At 30.9% G+C, this 21250-nt stretch overlaps 2 protein-coding genes across 4 annotated transcripts in view; one reads left to right on the top strand and one right to left on the bottom strand.

Moving 5' to 3' along the window:
* LOC106071024 (anaphase-promoting complex subunit 10-like) lies at positions 1-6086 on the top strand. Of its 2 annotated transcripts, none has more exons than XM_013231048.2 (3): positions 1-257; positions 4501-4663; positions 5718-6086. In XM_013231048.2, exons 1-3 carry the CDS (start codon positions 134-136, stop codon positions 5995-5997), a joined length of 567 nt encoding a protein of 188 aa, XP_013086502.2. In that variant the 5' UTR covers positions 1-133; the 3' UTR covers positions 5998-6086. The 2 variants fall into 2 exon arrangements, with proteins under 2 accessions (XP_013086502.2, XP_013086503.2); XM_013231049.2 differs by having other exon boundaries at positions 4-248.
* A 2629-nt stretch (positions 6087-8715) lies between these two features.
* LOC106071023 (polyunsaturated fatty acid 5-lipoxygenase-like) overlaps positions 8716-21250 on the bottom strand; it is a 71728-nt gene continuing 59193 nt past the window's right edge. For both annotated transcript variants that reach the window (XM_056037503.1, XM_056037502.1), the window contains exons 5-15: positions 19191-19323; positions 17975-18070; positions 17182-17278; positions 16376-16493; positions 15770-15862; positions 15577-15637; positions 15296-15401; positions 14430-14527; positions 14153-14326; positions 13441-13607; positions 8716-12552 (exon numbers count right to left, since the gene is read on the bottom strand). In XM_056037503.1, coding sequence (XP_055893478.1) covers positions 12438-12552; positions 13441-13607; positions 14153-14326; positions 14430-14527; positions 15296-15401; positions 15577-15637; positions 15770-15862; positions 16376-16493; positions 17182-17278; positions 17975-18070; positions 19191-19323 — 1258 coding nt within the window. In that variant the 3' untranslated portion in view covers positions 8716-12437. The remainder of the gene's footprint in view (positions 12553-13440; positions 13608-14152; positions 14327-14429; positions 14528-15295; positions 15402-15576; positions 15638-15769; positions 15863-16375; positions 16494-17181; positions 17279-17974; positions 18071-19190; positions 19324-21250) is intronic.

Below are 21250 nucleotides of genomic sequence, written 5' to 3' on the forward strand. Positions count from 1 at the left end.
AACTAGATTTTGCTATGAATGATTACATTATTACTGAAGTTTTAAACTTATGTCTCTAGAGACTAGATCTATATAGATCTAGATATCTAGTCTAGACCTCTAAAATCTATCTATATAGATCTAGAGATCTAAAATGCTTAAAAAATTTAGCGATGCACAAACCGTAGATATTTTCAAAGATGAAAGAGATGGTAAACTAAGAGAAGTTGGCAATCAAGCTGTCTGGTCACTTTCTTCCTGTAAACCGGGTACGGCGGGTTAGTTTCAGATTAGATTGACACATGAAATGCGTAGGACGTAATCATCTTCTTTTTTGAAATAACGTCTATATTATAAAAGATAAAAAGAAGATTTTTTGAAGTAACGTCTGTAATATATTATAAGTAGTAATAGTAGTATAAAACTAATCTAGAGTAACTTACGTTTATTGAACAAGTTAAGCTCATTCGCCGACATTTTTTATGTTTGAATTTGTGTATCTCCGTAAAAATTAGACCTAGAAAAAAACTGATTGTATCTGTGAACTCCTCATCCATTTTTCTTTAAAAGTAGACATGTTTTATTCTATTACTACTCATAGTTAAACTTATATTTGATGTTAAAGTGGGTCAGGTTGATGATTTCAAAAGCTTAAATTATCGAACACTTTTTTACCCTTGCCCTTATCTTATCGAACATATTAAGAACTTATCGAACACACGAGAAGTATGGTGTTTTAAAAGTGTTATAATCTTAAAATTTTGTGAAAAGTATGGTGTTTCAAAAGTGTTATAATCTATATTTTTTTTTATTTATATCATTTTCTTTTTACGCCACGTCAAGACAGACAGATTTTAGTCATTTTCACATGGTCCACATCGAAGGAATCTATCACTGATCAGCTCTGCTTAGAAACTGACGGTGCTAAGCCCAGTAACGCTTTACCGTAGTACTTATTTAGGTCTAAGCTATTTTGAGACATATAATAAGGCCATTAATAAATTTAATCCAGATATTATTTATTTGACGGAGAGCCTAATAAGCTTTGGTAGCCAATAGATAATCCCGCCCTCCCCAAGTCATTGCAGGACACAACAGTTTACTTGGACCGACTTGGTTGACCTAAAAACAAAACATACGGTACGCTGCCCTAGCCGCGGATCTAGCACGCTCAGTGTATGTAACAGCCCAAAAGTCAGTGCTAGATATTTTTCGATCTAGGCGGGGAAGGGGGGGTGCTGAAAAGCTATGGTAGCTTGCGAGATGTGTTACCTATAGATGTAGATAGAGCCGCCCTCCCTAAACCACCTGGTTGACCAAAAAAAAACACTGTATTTTAGAGCACGCTTAGTATTAGTTACACACACACAAACAACATATCTATATATCTATCACGCCTTTCCCCTCAAAATTGTTCTTATACAACTTGAACAATGTTTTGGGGCTGTGTTGGTGGCATGGTTAACACGTGTGTGTTGGGCTATCACTGACCTTTTTTTTTTTTGTTGTGTGTTAGTCTGGTGGCTGCGTTTGGATTGAGTCTTGAAATTTATGTTGTTACTTTGCACTGAAAAAGTGTGAATGTTGGAGAGTGGAATTGCGTAAGAAGAAAGTGCGGGTAAGGGGGTGTAGGCAGAATAAGAGAGTGGTTAAATGTGTTATTGTTATTATTTTGAGTATTTGTGATGCTTCACAAAGGAGTGTCTTTGTAGCGCATTATGAGCTATATCATACTTTATGGAAATATATATATATATATATATATATATAATTTTATAGACCCTGCGCCACACGACACGTCTAGATGAGAAGCACAACTGACTATGTATTTAAGGCTGATGTCACATTTTAATGGTCGATCAATTATTGATGATCTCTTGATAGTGTCTTGACTGTTTCTCTCCCCCCCCCCCCTTTTTTTTTTACCTACCAAAGACATTTTTATTTCAAAATACCATATCTACATTCTATACCTCCCCCTTAGCCCTTTCGTTTTATTAATATCTCTTCACATCAAGCACATGCGCTATAGGTATTTGTTTATAACACATAATTCAGAAGTTAATAGAATGGGGCATCTGAAAAAAAACACAACTGGATATATTCTAAATTCATTGTTCCTGTTTTATAATGTTATATTCTAAATTCATTAATCATGTGATATCACAACAATGATAATAGCATCAAACTATATGTGTCATAAAATCAAGCTTTTAAAATGGGTACAATTAGTGCATATCGATGTAAATCTATTTACTTAGAAAAATATAGCACATTTACGGTAAACCACAAAAAGCTGATACAAATTGTAACAGATGTGTAATTTATATATGTACTTTGCATTACATTATTTAAAAAAATAACAATTAAAAAATATATAATTTAAATATTTTGTCTTCTTTGGGTTATATCCCTTTGATGTTTATTTTAAACATTAAAATGGTGTTCGGTATCTTACTAAGCTGAGATTGCTTATATAAAAACAGCTATTATCGAACACCCCCTTTTTAAACCTCAATTTTCATGTTTAGGTAGCAAAGGACACTTTAAAAAAAATATTTCTCAGCCTAATTAGAAGCGTATTATATAGGTTTTGTTGAGCTGAAGCATCATTGGCATTAAAAAATACCCTTAACCCGAGACTCACTTCACTCTTCCCAAGAGGTAAAAAAAAGTGAAATTTTTATACCAATATTACCAATGCACTTTGAATATAAGTAAAAAAATGATCCTCGGGTGAAAATGAAACTAAATATAACTTAACTATAAAGAAATGGACGATGCACAATAGGAATGGACTAGTTTCGCCATAATCATCGAAATAAAGGAGAATTTTTAAAAATACAATGGGGTGTTCGATAAGTATCTTAAAACGAAGGTGTTCGATAGATGCAAGTTAGTTACTCTAGATCTACTTGACTTTGAGTTTATTTTTCTGTTTAAAATTTGATGACAAAGTCAATGGATTATATTGGATATTCCATCATCATCATATCACATATGGGCCCATTATCCATGGAATTATGCCTGATATTATGGCCTATGCCTAAAAAATAAACTATGCGGGAGTATTCCATGGCTATTACTATGGGGGGACTATGTGAATTATGTGACATATATGTCAACTAAACTAGACTATAAAGCTTACCCTCTTCTTTTGTCTCCCATATCATGGCCATATCAAACCCCTCACCATATTTTTATCAGTGCATCTTTATTTTTATGATTATTACAGAAATAATGTAGGCTATTAGTTTCCCTTGTTGCTATTAAACACAATAATTAATATTAATTACCAGTAAATAATTACATGTAATTGGTTCGTTTTTTTATTGACTCGTGTCTTGTCTATGTCAATGAATGATTGAAATGATTGTGTGAAGTTTCAACTTGATCCGAAAATGGGTGTAGGAGAAATAACAAGTACACACTAACAAACTAAAACTATTAACTAATTATCTTTTCATATTTATTGTAAACCAGTTACACTGACTAGAAACTAAAAATACCTATATATATATAAGGTGTAGAACAAATGAAATGTTCTCATGGAATTCCAATGCTGATGAATAATTAAAGAGTAATTAATATTTAATAAAAGCCTTAGGTTTTATAAAAAAAAATATTTAACAAATCAAACAAGAACATAAAACTAAAAATGCTCTTAAAAAGTAAAAAAGTTAAGGTCCTCTTTCAGACCTTGTGGTCTATAGAGGAAATGATGTAAAGGTCATCTCTGTTTCTGTGGCCTACGGTTAACTAGGGTGGCATGTGGACAGCACAATGACCAACTGCCTTTACTTTTCCCCAACAAATGTCAGGTACCTATTTAGAGCTGGGTGGACTCAGAGACGCCCAAAGATCACGAAATTTAAATTTCCAGGATATATATATTTTGAAGGCTGTGTATTATGAAAATTTAACAGTTAAAACTGATGCATAATGCCCTGTTGTCTTCTGCAATGCATTTTGCATTATTTTCTGCTCCATCACGAAGACAAGCAAGTAACAGTAAGCTGATTTTTTCCAATTGAGTTATAATTAGCTGTGACTAAACAAGCTTATTCCTTCATGCAAATACTTCTGTCTAATGATGATCTGAAGAAGAAAGTTTACTTCTCTCCTGCTCAGGGAGGCATCTGCTTTTTTACTCTCTGCAGTGCTTATATTAGCAGGCACAGTATGTAAGAAAAGCTGTGGTAGGGGCAAAAACTTTTTAATCATTTATAGGAGAAAAGGCTAATTGACTTCCAGGGGCAATTTAGCTAGTCTTTAATACCTATATTGAGCCCCTAGTTTTATGTCCATGACATTTGATCTGCATGCACATAGAGCAAAGAATATAAAACAGTTTGGCTAATATTTCATCTGTAACACATTTGTATCTCTAAGATCATGACTCTGACCTGGAAATGTGTAAACAGCCTATCTACTGACAAATAAAAGATGATTAAATCTTGTAAAAAAAGATTTTTTTTTTTGTTTCTTCATATGTTGAATTTTTTTTCTTTAAAAAATTAGGTTTTGGTGTGGAACAGCTGCGCGAAGAATCAAATGAAACCTACTGGCAATCAGACGGACCACAGCCTCACACTGTAAGCATTCAATTCAGGGGAAAAACTACACTACAAGATGTTTGCATATATGCTGATTACAAATCAGATGAAAGCTACACACCAAATAGGTATGGTATAAAATTAGTACATTTTTGCTTTTATTAGGAAAGTGTTGAAATTTTACGAGATGGGACATTTGATAAGTTAAAAAAACAAAAAAAAAAGCAAAAAGAATTACCTAAGATTTTGGTTGATGATTTGAAAATCTAAAAAAGCAAAAAGAATTGCCAAAGTTGACAATAACACATTAACTGTCTCACAAATGGAAACAAAACATATTAGCTTGCAACTTTGTTAATCTGATATTTCTTTAGAAAGTACTAAGAGCCTTACATTTCTTTGTTGTCTTGTATGAATAGAATCCAGCTCGTTTAAACTAAAAATATATAATATATGAGTGCTTCTTCAGTCCTGGGCTGAACAAGTGTCATTATGAGCTAAACATTTAAATTGAGAAGTTTTTAGTTTCATTTCAACCTTAGTCACTTCTTAAGATATTGTTCTTTAAGAATTTATGAATAAATAAAAAGACTATTTTTAAAAAAAAGCTTATATTGAGTTAAATCAAATCAATTTTGTTGAATCAATCATTCATGTAATTAATTTTTAGTAGATCCAGACTAACAATAGTAAATTTGTACAATTGAAAATATTTTTATTGATTGTTTTAGCTAGACGCAACTTTCAGTGCACTTTGGTTCATTCACTTTTGTGGGCCATTAGGGGGGAAATAGCTGAGAATAGGATTAAGTGATGCCTTTCAAAAGCATTTTTTTTTAATTTGCTCAAGTCTGAATTTGAACTCAATCCTTTACAACTGAAGGCTAATGTGTTAGCCGCTGAGCTATCCAAGTACTTATAAAATTTAAAAGTTTTCTAGTCTATTTTTAGTTTTAAAAAATTTCAGAACGATCTAATTCTCAACACAAGACACGATAATTTACGAAGTGACATTTATTCATTAAGACAAGCTTAGATTTGAGATTTCATTAATAAAAGAAAAAAACAACGGTGTTTAGAAGATACAAATATTTTCTAGCACTTAAAATTCAATTTTTGCATTAGTAGCATTTTTACTTCAAACTTAGATAACCAACTCACCAAAATAGTTTCTTATTTCAGGCTATCTATTCGAGCTGGTAACCATGCCAATGATTTGGTGGAAATTGAACAGGTGGAGCTGAGTGAGCCTACTGGGTGGGTGTGCATACCATTGAAAGATGTGCATGACAAACCTATCAGGACTTTCATGATACAGATAGCTGTGCTCAGTAACCATCAGAATGGCAGAGACACTCACATAAGGAGAATCAAAGTCAGATCCCCTGTTAACTATGGTGATGTGCCTTACCCCAATGCTAGTAATATGACCTTGAAAAATTTGGCATTTACCATAAGGTGACATTTCACACATGCATCAATGTAAAAAATTGACTTGTAAATATTTGTTTGAAAGATTTATTTTTTTTTTGCAGTATTTCATAAGTTGCACTAAGACATGGCTCTCCCCAGGGTGCTGTAAACAAACTTTTTGTTTACAATTTTCCCACTGATTGTATTTTTAAAATTGACATAATCATGCTGCATGAAAGCTTACAATCAAATAGGATTTATACAATGAAATAAACAAGATTTGAAGTTTACAGCTTTTATTTATGCATTCACTGTGGTTAAAAAATGTTTTTTTTTTAATCCTATATTTAGTTTGAGACCTTATGAAAAGAGAATAATAAATAATTGAAAGGTCATGGAATTAAATTTATATTTCAAAGCTAATGCATTTTCATGAACTTCTTGGCAATCATGAAAACCTGACTTCTCAAAATAAAAAAATAAATAAATAGAAATGTCAATTTTATTTAAATCTGTAGTCGCTAATGGATTAAAATTTTGTAAGAAGAAAAATTCTTAAAATCTAAGAGATTATATATATTTTTTAAGTTACAATTTTACCACTTGTATCATTTTGTTATTGTCTAGCTTAAAGATAGTAATAGTGTCAGAGTTCTTTCAATATGAACAAAATTATGTCTTAAAATGAATCAATGTATGTCTGCACCAGAGTTTGCAGACATCTGCGCACAACTTATGTTTTCTTGAATTTCAATTGACTTTTGAATAGATCAATGCTTCAGTGGTGTTTATGTTTATAGATCTATCAATGTAATACAAAACAAGCAAATAAAAAAATTTAAAACAAAACAAAGCTTATATTCATGTATTAAATTTGTAATATATCTAGACTAACAATAATAAATTTGTGCAATTAGAAATATTTTTTTCAATAGTTCTTATTTAGCACAATGGCATGCTTTAAGCTTTCTCTATGGTTCTATCACTTGTCTGGACCAGTTGGGAAGAGGGTGTTATGATGCAAGTTTTTTGTTAAATGTTTTACATGTTTCGGATGTTCCTTCAGAGTTGAAGATAATTAACTTCCTAGTTCAAACCTCCCACAGTTCAAGGGGGATGTGAGCAGGCAAGGTTTGAATCCGGGACAGTCCGGCGCGTAAACTGCACGACCAGGGAGCCATTAGTCTTTTTATTTTTATGATGATGGTTTTTCTATTTTGTTTATTCTTAAATTAATTCTTAATTCTTCAATCTTTATTATACAAATACAATTTTACATTTCTTTCTTTAGTCTCCAGCTCTCTCTCTAAATTCTAACTCTATTCTTACTTTACAAGCTCCAACTAACAAACGTTAACATAATCAAGCTTTTAAATACAATTTTGATTCAACCGTACACATTCTCATGTGCATGTTCAATTAACCAATGGACAGCTTCAAAACACATCAATCCTTGACCAGCAGACATACCTCTTTTTGGCATCTCACAGTCGCCCACCTGTATTATATTAAAATGACAAGAAATATTTCTCTCTTTCAAGTTTAGTTTAAATCTAATTTATATGTTCTATGACAACAACATATCTCTCTCTCATGTTTATATTGACACTTGCACTTCTCATATTCCTAGTCCCCACAGTCCTTTTTTTGTTTTATATAAACAATGTCATGGGGTACACATTTCTATTTCTTTTCATAAATATAAAAACTGACACACAACATTTACAACATATAGAAGAAAAAAATAAACAAGAAAAACATAAAAAGTTCTTTTCTTAAAAAAACAAACCTTCAAATTGGTTTGGATCAGTCATGGTATCAGGGTAATTAGGACATATAAATCTGTGCTGTATATTTTTTTTAGCCAATTTTATTTTTAGCTTTCTCAATGCACTATGATCCTATCACTTGTCTGGACCAGTTGTGAAAGGGGGAGGGAAGTAGATGTATCTTGTGAAAGTTTACATGTTCGTTTTTTAAATGCATAAAAAAAATGTTCATCAATATGTAGCGATGACCTATACTGGATATTTTCTGGCATGGGTCCAATAATATCTACAGCTATCTTCTCAAATGGCATTTCACATAAGTCTGTTGTTTATATCTGCAAGATTATATCTAGGCCTTGACCTCATGAGTAATTTTAGGACAGTAGAATTCATTCAAGATTCTATTCAGTGTTTTTTTCACCCCCATGTGTCCTTCTAATAGGGTGTCATATGCAAGCTTTAAAAATGTTGCTCTATATTTTTTTGGAATTAGCAAATGATGTGTTTTGCCTACTTTTGCCTGATCAAACATTCTCAAATAATTGTCATCTTTGCCACAAATATTAATGCAGGAATATGACAATCTTTTGTTGCACATATTTGTTTATAAAAGAAAATTAAATTATTAGCCTAAGAGTTTCAGTTGTAAAAGGCACATTTCCTTTGTTCATTTTGTTCACCTCAAAATTGTGTGATTCTGGCCTGGACTTTTTAAAAATATATATTAACACTTAATTTCTGAAATGAATTGGTATAATGCATAAAACTAATTAAGTTGCAATGTCATGTAATGTTATTTTAAGATACTAAAATAGACATCTGATGACTTTGTTTCAGTATTGCTACTCTAAAATAAGGTTTGTCTTTGAATCTGAATATTAATGAGGAATGCAGTATTTCCAGTGGCTATGCAGCCCCAGCTGTGACCTACATAATTTGCCACATATAAGCTCAGGCATAATCTTTGTCCGATGAAGTAATAATGTAATAACAATATATATTTTTTAATAATATAAGCTTTATTTACACATTGAAAATTGTACAAATTGCACAAATACATAAAAACATGAAGCCAAAATGGTCATAATAAAATATATTTGGCCACAACTTATTGTGAAAAATAAGCTAAAAGGAAAAATATGTATTTACAATAGAACAAAATCATTACAATGCAAAGTAATTTTATTTTTCAGCGCAGAGTTACTAGACTCTTAATATAATTACCCCCTCATTTTAATGCCCCTTTTTTTTTAACAGGTAAAATAAATGTCAAAATAGTGGTTCTACACAGGATGCTCTGAAGAGTTAATCAGTTGCAAGTTCAGTTCAGAAATCTTTCTCAGTGAATGAAAATAGGTTTACTTAACTCTTTTTCTCCTAATTAATGATAACATCATTGATTTGACCTCATTAAATTAAATTAATTTCTGTTTTTATAAAATTTAATTTGTGTTATATAAAAAGAGCATGCATTCTCCTATAATTCTATACCAAAAGTAATGCTTTCTGATTACAAACAAAAATGTTATTGAAGTTTAATCATAACAGGGTAGAATATGGAAAATGAACAATTCTGTCTGAACATGGAAAAATAATTATGGAGATAAAGAGTTAACCTTCAGAATATAAATTACTCAGGATCCATTTATAAGTATACCTTTAATAAAATACCACTGCTAAAACATGTTTTAAAAATAAGCCCAAATGTTTATGTCTGTATATTAATTGAGGCTGCTGTTTCAGACAAAATATGTGTCATTAGGTTAACCTCTTTAAGCTTGTGAAAGCTATAACTGTAATGTCATGTTTTTGATTTAAATGTCATGCAACGTAAGTAATACTTATAAAGTGTGTGGGGGCCTTAAAGAGTATAACAATATCAAAATAAAAATACAGTGAACAAAAAAAAAATGCATATATTTATAGATGATGGGGTATTAAATACTTTAAGTGAGCTTCTTACAATTTGAAATGGCCATTCATTAACAAACAAACAAAAAATGTTCTGAATGCCCAAAGCCAGCTCAGAAGAAATATAACAAATTAAATGGTGTCAACTGCTGTAAAATATTTTTGTCAAAACGTTTGTTGTCAGACAAAAAAAACAACGTAGCCAAGTAGGCATACAAAATCTGTAACTAAAATGCTTATTTTAAAATATAATGAAAAAACAATGTCATGAAATAGCACATATTATAGTTTTAAATAAGTCAAAATAAAGGCATGGTTTCAAAATTACAAACTTGCAAAGTCTCAATAAGAAAACCTTTATTCTGCATTTCATTTTTTTTTGTTGAAAAGAGGTCCTTTTTTTTCTTTCTAAAAATGCTTCAGTTGAGCCTCAATATTTGTCTTTTTCGCCATAATGCATTATTGACAAATATGAAAGCCTTACTGTATATCTTTGTTAAAAAAAAAAGTTAAACTTCCATACAAAAATATATACTGTACATTAACAAAGTCAACAAAGTAATGAACATAACTTTAGTTTGTAGTTGAATCATTTATAAATGCTATCAGAATCAATATATTAAAAATTTATTATAAATGTATTATTCAATTCAGGGTACACTTCACAAAAGCCGTGTTATTTTATTTTTTCAAAAACTGACAAAAGAATAAAAAAATATCTAGACCAGTACCAGGGTCTATAATTATTATTAATTAAGCAGATTATAATTTAAAAAAAAACAGCATTGAATATTTATCAAGCATATTATTTGCTTGTCAGTTTATCACATTTTACAATTTATTTTTTCATCTTTTGTTTGGTATCTATAATACAAATAGTTCTAAGGCTAAGTCTCTATATAAGTAACCTTTAGTAAACTAGCATGCATATCTGTGATGAGGATGGTTTTTAGAAAACAAGATAAAACATTTTAACAGCATTCAGAAAGTGTAATAATATAGACTAGAAAAAAAATATTAGCCTATACTTATATTTTGTTCTAATTATTTGTGGTTTTAAAGTGTTTTGTTTTTTTTCAAGTTCAGTATTTTGTAGAGGCAGCAGACTTATGTAAAATCTATGTTCAAATGTACCTTTCCAAAAATTACATCTATATTTATATGAAATAAAATAAATTAAAGTTTTAAAAAAATATTTTTTTTCCTACCAATAGAGTAAACATATATAGAGTTAACATATCATGATTTTCTATAGATAATACAAACATTTTCTTAAAACTAGAGAAAATTTTATTTTTTTTTTAAACAAATGGTGAAAAAACAATTCCTTTAAGTTATTAAATCTTTATATTTAATGAACAAAGTTATTTGAGATGTTTATTTCCTTATTCATCAGGATACCAAGTTACAATTCTAGTCCAAAATAAACTTATAAAATGCTTATTAATAGTTTGCTAGAATCAGTAAAAAAAAACAACATTCTTTTTAGTTGAAATAAAAACTCTTCAACAATCAAAATCATTTCTTTTCAATTTGTGCACAATCTCACACTTTTGTCTCTTTCTGCCTGGCATAAATTTATAATTACACTACTATGGTAGATTTCACAGCACAATATTTAAAAATAGTTTTGTTAATTACTTTAAAAATAAAATAGATGGTATCTTTGGTGTGTAGAACAGTTTGCAGGGGGAGAAATAGCTTTTGGATATGAAGTAAAATGCCTATTCCAAAAAGTACTGGAGAGGCAAATACAGAGATAAGCTGCCACATTGTGCAGTTTGATTATAAGTTTTTAATGGAATGTCTTACATCTCATTTTGATTTACACTTAGAAGCTCAGTATGAAAAACTTAGCATGTTAAAAGCACAGTGCAACATAAAGGAGTGTATATATTTTCATCACAGATCAAGTAGGGTATACATAGAATATGGATATAGTAAAAATCATTTGTTTAAACAGTCAAACTAGAATGTTACAGGGTTATGAAATGTCTGAAATCAAAAAGTGACTGAAGAAACAAGAACACAGTATGATGAACAATTCATAGTTTCCAAAACAAATAAAGGATTTTTAAAAATGTAGTAAAGTAAAAATCTGTAAAAATATGTTTATTTACATAAATGATATTGGCTATAATCTTTATATTAAAAAAATGTAAAGGGAGGTATTTGACATAACTAATATTTCAATAGATCTTTTGAAATTGTAATATAATTATTAGAAATTCATATTTACCAATATCCTAAATACAGTGGCAAAGAAAATGTCTACTATCAATAGAATACAAGTAACCTTGATGATAATTTCTGAAAGACTTAAATTTTACAGAAATTATGCAATCATTAAAGAAAAAAAAAATTGAAACAAAATTCCTCATAAAGAAAGACTGTATACATCATTTTCCTAAATGCCACTGGAAACTTTAGCACATTACATGCCTAGAGAACCACCTACAGTAGTGCAATATTGGCCCATTTGCTAAAACTAATGACCAAAAGTTTCATTCCTGGAGACAAGAAATGTGACTCTGCATATTATAACTTCCATTGGTTACTCTTCTATTAATGGTTGATGGACATTTTGTTTGTGGAAGGAGTGAGGAATAAATAAGTCTGTTGGTCATTGAGTTGGATACACTACACCTTGAATCAACACTTACTTCACTAATCCCACAAAGATCTTTTGTATCTTTATGAGGATTCTCTGTGACTATGTTTTGATGTTTTAAATTAAAATATTATCTCTGGATACTGTAATAATATACAGGACCATAAAAATTGAAGAAACTAGATACCCTGTTTAATTTTAAATACTAATGCTGTTTGGAATGATTTCTGGTTTCAGATATTCGTATGGAGGATTTCTGTGTAGGTTTCTCTCTTTAATTGTCTCATTGATAGCATGAAGATCTTTTCTGAATCTGGAAAGAATTTGAAATACTGATTAAAATGAATATATCCTTATTTTTTTATCAGAACAAAGATTATTTGTATGCTTGGCTTGAGTTTAATTTCATTTATACAACACTTTTAAAAAACAAAGTTCAGGCTCAGGGTTCTACATAGAGTTAAAAAAGCTAAATAATTTAAATAAGTTTTGACCAGGTAAGTCTTATTGAATCTAGAAAATTTTACTGAATTTTCTTTCGACACTCTTAAAAGATATTTTGTTTCTTACTGTGTCTCAAACTATCACACCTCATTGTCTTTAAAATCTAATTTGTATGCCAAACTAAACTAAGGGACTTACAATTGTGATTGATAGCATTATATATAATATTTAATTTTAACCAAAAACAAACAAACAAATAATTTAATTCAGAACATAAATAGATACAGGGGGCAAAAATGCACAAGCAAAATGATATAGTATGTTGCTACCAAGACTACCACAAAACTATAGAGAAAAAAAAAAAGCGTGTACTTTGAAATTTTGTTGGATTCTCAAAACTAAAAAGAACACACTGATGAACCTACATAACACAAACTTGCAGCACTAACAAAACAACAAATCCCAAAATATTACACTTTCACTCATTTTACTAAAGCATAAGAGTGCTTTGCACTGAATATTCACCACACTGTAACAGAGAGAGCTAGATTTTTACTTCTAAAGAAATCCTAATTTGTTAATATTAAAAACTTTCTTTCTTTCAAATTGTACATTGTGCCTAACTGAATGGCCTGAATTAGACTGTTGATAATATATGAAAATATTAAAGCTATTTGCAAATTAAAGTAGTCAATATAATGCAGTCCTATTCTATATATCTGTATATGATATAATCTATATAAATGAAATAACTTACTGATCTAATACTTCACAAGCTTTTGGATCAAACACAAACTGAACTTCAAAATCTCCAATACTTTTTGTGCCTTTAGAACTTAGGATCTTGGTAACAATCATAATGTCTAAAGTTGTTGGTCTGTCAGGCAAGGCATTAAGAATGTCCCTTTCTGTTGCAGCCCATGACTGAAAAAAAAAATCATGAAAGTTTTTTCTAGATTCTTTATATATTCTTGAAATAAGAAAGGATTAAATTAGATAATAGTTATAATGTAATATAATATAAAGTATTATATGTTACTTATATATTAGTAAAAAATCTAATATGCAATGTATGTAATGCACAATTAGTTTTGGGTTGATGTTCTTTTTATAGTGCCATATGTATATTATAGAGCGCATGGTGGCTGAGAGGTTAAGCTCTTGGCTTCCAAACCTGGGGTCCTGTGTTCGAAGCTCGGTGAAGACTGGGATTTTGAATTTCAGGATTTTTAGGGTGCCCCTGAGTCAACCCAACTCTAATGGGTACCTGATTTAGTTGAGGAGGGTAAAGTGGTTGGTCAGTGTGCTGGCCACATGACAACCTGCTAGTCAACTGTTGGCCAAAGAACCAGATGACCGTAACATCATCTGTCCTAGAGATTGTGAGGTCTGAAAGGGGAACTTTTTATATATACTATTATACTAGTGCAAGAATTATCTTATAGACTTGACAATAGACACAAACTTACCACATTGCATGGCGGTTTGCCTCTCAAAAGTCCAGGGTAATTTGGTGGAAAGGCATATTCATCATACTGTGGGAAATTAGTGGACGCATGGGAAATACTGCATGTATAGATGATACTGGTAACAATCATCTCCAGTTGTTCATTTGTTTTGATTCTACCATTACCTGGTACTCCCTAGAGCATAACAAAAAAAAAAAAAGATTACAAGTCATATTTATCATACATTCCTACAATACAATTTTTAAAGTATAGGCTTAATTAGTGATTTTTTTTTTACCAAAAGGCCAACTCCACCACTTGAGTAGTTTCTTGGTTTGGCAAGTTCTTCTGCCCAACCTTGAACTTCAATATCATTCTCCAGCAATTCAGGACTTGCTAAAATTACCAAAAGATAATACATGTAATATGAATGGCCAATATAGATGAGGATTTTAGAATAAATACAAAATCTGAGCATGTTATCTCTTGTAGAAGACTATTGAATTCTATAGTGTAAGATTTCTCAACTTTTTTTCATACAAAGTACTCCATAAATGAGGTTTTTATTTTTAACATTCCCCCCCTCCCCAAATCTTAGAGGGTGTTTATGTTATTGGTGTTCATTTGGAAATTCAGAATCCATTGGTGTAATTTGTTGACCAGCTATGCCAAAATGTTTAATTTTTTAAGCAAGCTATGGTGGTGAACTTTGTCAAGTTCTAATAAAATGGCATCTATCTGTTCATTATTATCTAAACCATTTGAAGAGTCATCAAATAGTCCTATTAGTTGAGTTTACTTTCCTACAGCCATGTTGGTATGGAGTAAAGTACATTAAGTTTATCTAAGTGGTTTCTGATGTTGCTACATATTATATTTTCTAGTATTTTACATGTTATGCTGATGAGTGATATTGGTCTGTAGTTCCTGGATGAGAATTATCCCATTCTTTTGCTAATGTTTATAGATGTAATCTTTTGGTATTAAATAATGCTTTGCATTCAGTCCATTTAGAGTTCAACTTGGGATATATGTTCACCAAAGTAAGAAATGTTTCTTATTTTATATTACCTAAAGTTTGCAGATCAAACAATGTGATTGTATTACATTGTTATAGCACTCAGAATAAGAAAGTGATTATAAAAAATTACTGAGGAAACTTACTATAATATAAGTCTATGTAAGCTCTGACATATTTCTTGATGGCTTGGTGGAGTAGCAAAGCATCATTTCTAAAATGGTAGCAGGGCAGTACATTGGTGTCATCAAGCTGAAGACAAAAATAGGATTGAAATGAATCAATAATCAGCCACAGCAACACTGTGCTGTGATTTTTACAAATACACTATTCTCTACTTTAACTTTCTAAAAAAATTTTTTTTATACACTTTATTATGAAGGATGTTTAGTTTTGTAGTTTATTTAATAGAAAATCATACGAATACCCCTCTTCTTTTAAGATCTTCTGGTAGTGTTCCATCTACATCCATCCTCCACTGATTCAAACTGCAACATTCAATTATAAAACAAATGATAAGTGGCACACAAAAAAAAAGGTTAAAAGCAATGAAAAAGAAGTCAAGCTTAGATATGAGATAGTGGTACTTAGATTAACTAGTAGAACATGAAGTATTTTACCCTTTGATTATGAGCTCCATAAGTCCTTTTGTTCCATAGTTCATTGTCTTGTCCACCCATCCACCCTCTGCAATTAAAAGCTCTAAGCCTCGTCTAAAAAGATTTTTAAAAAAAATTTATGAAGGTATTTTATTAGTTTTATACTAGAAAAAAATGTTCATTAAAAAAATAATTAAAAAGCTATAATTCAAATAGGAAGTGCAGTGGCTTAGTGATAAAGTGCTTGGCTTCTGAACCATGGAGTCCCAGGCTCAAATCCTGGTGAAGACTGGGTTTTTAAATTTCAGGATCTTTAAGGCACCTCTGAGTCCACCCAACTCTAAAAGGTACCCATATTATACCTGATGTTAGTTGGGGAAAAGTAAAGGTGGTTGGGGGTTGTGATGGGCACATGACACCCTCATTAACCGTGGGCCACAGAAAACATGACCTTTACATCATCTTATCTTATAAAATACAGACGTTACTTAAAAAAAAAAAAGATGATTATGCTTCATGCATCAAGTCATGCATGTTAACCAATGACATTAAGATCATAAGGTCTGAAAGGGAACTTTTCTTTTTTACACTAATGCAAATATTAATGGAATACAGGATCAGACTTACGTGTTGATAGCAATGAGGTACAAAAAGTGAGGCGCCAGTAGCTTGAAGATTGGATGGGATTGGGAAAGGTTTCGATGTGTGGCTACAGTAACACCTTCCATTAACAAATGTGTACAACCTGATCAATAAATTACATTTTTTTGTTTAACATTGACTCTATAATCATGATATAAAACATCTGAAAGTAATAATGACTTTAAAAAAATTAAAAAATCATCAAGATATATATTTAAATAAATGAAAATATGTTGTGGCCATTGTATTAATTATTTCAAGGCACATTTATCAGTTTTATAAGCTTAATTTTCAATGCCAAAAAATAGGAGTATGAACTCAGCCTATACACCTGTCGGTAATGCAGCAACAGCTAATTTTGTTATCAGACTAGGGGCCAAAATAAAATACAAAAGTAGAACTGTACACTGCTCAGTGTACATAGCAAAGGTGAAACAGCACCTAAAAGTCAGATGCTAAGAAAATTCTTCAATGTCTTCTGTTCAAAGCTAGTAGAGCTAATGGCAAGTTTAGGAATGTATTAACAAAACAATTAATATTTTGACATTATTGTGTAATTGCAGGTCAGAGCAAAGCTTATATCTGGAATTCTATTTTTTTTTTTTAAATTTCCAATTTGTTCTCAAATGAAGTTCATATCCGGCATTGAGCATAGAGCAAAGTGTCTTTAATCTTAATCATTATAGCCCAAACCTCAAAGGTAATCTAAATTATTGTAACTATCTGAAGTAAATAATCATTAATACTACACTATTCTTATACTTATTAAAATTGGAGACCATAAAACTCACCAAGATGTGTTAGTGCTTGATGATAAGCAGCATCAGCATTATTGTACCACATCTTGACTAGGGCCCATGTTAGAGATGGGTTTAATGGGGTGAAAATCTTGAAATTATTAAAAGGAAAAAAACATTAATATAACAAGAAGTCATATGCTGAATATCAATTTACACAAGAGAATTCATTTGAATGTTTATTTTAGGACTTAAGGTAGGCAGATAGAGAAGAGATGAAACGCAAGAGTGGTGGAATGACAAGGGACATAATTATGCTCCAAGTGTAAAAGTTTAGCTTACAGCAATAATATGTAGGTCAGTGGGTATAACTGTGGGGAGGAAAAGATGCATATCTATGGCTTTCTTCAGTTTTCCATTTTTTATTCTTCCCTTCCCCCCCCCCCCCCCCAAAAAAAAAAAAAAGTTACATAAGATTATCAGTTTGCAATAAGATTTCAGTACATTTGGCATAAGGAGGGTTAGAATTTTGACCTTCTTGTCACAATTTTGACCTAAATTCTAAATGAAGGTGAAGTATGCGCTTTATTAAATTTCTTTTTCAGTTTAATATATCTTATGATTTCTTTTTTTGCTCTTTTGCATATCATTAACACTTACATCATTTTCCATAACTCTTTTAATTGAAAAAAAATTGTTACATGTACAGTGTTAAAAGATCTGAATAAACTATCACCTAGGAATAACTAATAAACTGTGTGAAAAGTTAAACTGAAATACTGTGAGGCTGTGATGTAACATTATCCAAAATCTATATACTGTTTTTTTAATCATAAATCTTACTTACTGGGTTGTCTGGACCTGGTTTCTGAAAGAGTTGTATGGCCACAGGTTTCAGCTGATTACTTTTATCACAATAAAACAGACCAATGGGTTTACAGAGCTGTGTAGAGCATGAGAGTGAATTGAATAACATTATTAATAAAAATAAATACATACAAATAGAATATTCTCAGCTTTGTTAATTCTAGGTTAGTAATGTTTCAAAATGGTGGACCATATAAGTAAGCAAAGTTTTCAATATGAATATGTTTCATAAGCTCATTAATTTCATAAGATATATTAGGCTACATCTCTGATTTACAAGTCTGCACACTACATATTTACAGAAAAGAAATTACTTTTGACATATAAAACTTAAAATTTCCTTTTTTTTAAATTGAGATTTTCATAGACTTCTAAGCTGTGTTCAATCATATTTTAAATTCTCATGGAATTTATTTTTATTTTGATGAACCCTAAACAACTGAGCTAATGTAGTAAATATTAATATTATCTTTCAAACATTTTCTGGTCAGAAGTTGAACAAATCCTTTATAATCTAAATCATCATTATTTTAAAAAAATATGTAAGAGTATGTGTTAGCCGAGTGCTGATGTATATGACGTTTAAACTAGGGGGTCATGAGTTCAAATCTCATTTAAAGCAGGGTTTTTAAATATATGTCTCTTTCTTGTTGTTTTTAAGATGCCTCTAGTCTATCCACCTCTAAAAGGAAAGGAAAGGTCTGTCATTGTGCTAACAGTGCCATATTAAAAGTTAAGGGAACTTGAAAAAAATATTTGATATATTGGGCCCTTTATAAGTCCAAATTATATATGTCAGTGTCATCTATATATAGCTTATGTTGCCTAAAGGTAAATTCAAATCTGTGTCAGCCATGTGTCATGGGCATAAATGTTAACTAAAGAAACATGTTTCCTTTACATCATCTACCTTATCTCAAAAGAAAACTTAATACTTCAATACTTTTCATCTTTTGCAGTCTGCCCTTTATATGCATCATTCCTTTCTTAAAAATAGATATGCTGTATCCCACAAAAAAGATCTCTAGAAGATAATCTATTTCCACTAAATGTCCCATATATGAAATTCTCTATAATCTACACTATAATTAACTCTATATGATATGCTATAGCCCATGAATAAATTACCTCAGAAAAAAAAAAGCTTCCCCATTTAATACATATACATGCTAAACTGAGGTCTTCATGCTACTTACTACGAAGCCATCTCTATTTGAAATTCCCTCCAAAACCTTCAGATCACAAATGAACAATTTCTTATCTGCTATGGCCTCAGCAATGGTGTAACCTTCCAACAGAGGTTGTAACAACTCATCCGTGACTGGAAGTCTGAAAGAATACATATAAAACCTTACATGTGTAAAAATATAGATCTATATATAGCCTAAGTTCAATTAGTAAGAAATCGTTTTTATCTCATTTCTTAAATTAAAAGAATTTAAAAAGAAGGGCCTACGGTACACAAAATGATCATAGGATGTCACCTTAAAATAGTTATAAAAATGAATATAGATCTATTTACACTGAATTCATTGAAATACAAATAAAGGGCAGTAGCCTACTAATAGTAGGCCTACTAACTGTGTAGTTATTTTTACATTGTGCACATTTCAAGACACTTTATCGTTTAATTTTTTCCCCAAACTTTAGATTCAAATCAATTATTGAAAACTTGAGTCTATACGTATAAGGACATGACAGCAGAAACATCAATCATTCAATGACAAGTCGATTCTTTAGTGATGTGATATCAATATCGGAAATGAAGTACCACCATAGGAATGAGTAACGCTAAAAGACCATATCCATGGACCTAAATATATTATATCATTTGAGAGACATAATGAAGCAACTAGAAAGGCGGGGAAGGAATGGGACATATTGGTGTATAGTGTTGCTACCAGATTCTTGTAAGGGTTTTTATATGATAAGTTGACATTTTTGCAGATCTATCTAAAAAGAGCAATCAAACTTTGTGGAAAAACAAGGTTAGTTCTAAATCCTTTTGTTTTCTTCACGGGTTGGCACGCGTAGGTTTGGAAAAGAAAATTCTCAAACTATTGTAAGACAGGAGCACAAATAACATGTAGTGACATACAAGAAAAGCACACAAAATGAGACCCAAAGCCAAAATGGACAGTGGTCATCTCCCAAGTAATCAGCCCATACTTTCAATATAGGCTACTTAAAAAAAAATAATAATTGACCGACAGTTTTTGTTTACCACTTCTTTACACTGATCAATAGAAACCAAGAGGCCTTAAATAGAAATGTAGTTGATGTTAGTTAATAGTGTACACAGAATTGGTCATTTCAAACAAAATAAATTATGTAACAAACGATTCCTAGAGCTAATCAGTTGATCTAAGACAGGAGCACAAATAACATGTAGTGACATACAAGAAAAGCACACAAAATGAGACCCAAAGCCAAAATGGACAGTGGTCATCTCCCAAGTAATCAGCCCATACTTTCAATATAGGCTACTTAAAAAATAATAATAATTGACCGACAGTTTTTGTTTACCACTTCTTTACACTGATCAATAGAAACCAAGAGGCCTTAAATAGAAATGTAGTTGATGTTAGTTAATAGTGTACACAATACAGGCCAGAACAAACTTGTCAGTAACGGGCAGGGGGGTATCTTTTGAGCACGACGAATAACAAGATGTAACGATCTATGACTACGTCACAATAAGTAATACCCAACTAAAGTACAGGTTGTAGCCTATACGGGAAGGGGGGGGGGGGAGAAAACTTTCATATTTGGGTATAAGAGATTATGAACTACAAACTATCAAATTATACAATCTATGAAAATAGGTCTATATTTTTATACACATGCAGAATATCAAATTATACAATCTATGAAAATAGACCTATATTTTTATACACATGCAGAACATCAAATTATACAATCTATGAAAATAGACCTATATTTTTATACACATGCAGAATTGGTCATTTCAACCAAAATAAATTATGTAACAAACGATTCCTAGAGCTAATCAGTTGATCTACTTGGATAAATACAGCACATTACGTCAGCCTACGTATGCATGCGTTCAGTCTTCGATACATTATCAAATTTTACACAATGATTTTCAGGACTGATATGGCTTAAGATGGTAGGCTGCATTGTATGGCAATGTAAGGGCTGATGTTGACACCCTGATATAAGTGCTAACTAATAAATTACACGAACTGCCAATCAAGTTTTGTTTTATAAATGTATATAAATATATAAGCAATTA

The sequence above is a fragment of the Biomphalaria glabrata genome, chromosome 8 (genome assembly GCF_947242115.1).
Source record: "Biomphalaria glabrata chromosome 8, xgBioGlab47.1, whole genome shotgun sequence".
Classification (NCBI taxonomy): domain Eukaryota; kingdom Metazoa; phylum Mollusca; class Gastropoda; family Planorbidae; genus Biomphalaria; species Biomphalaria glabrata.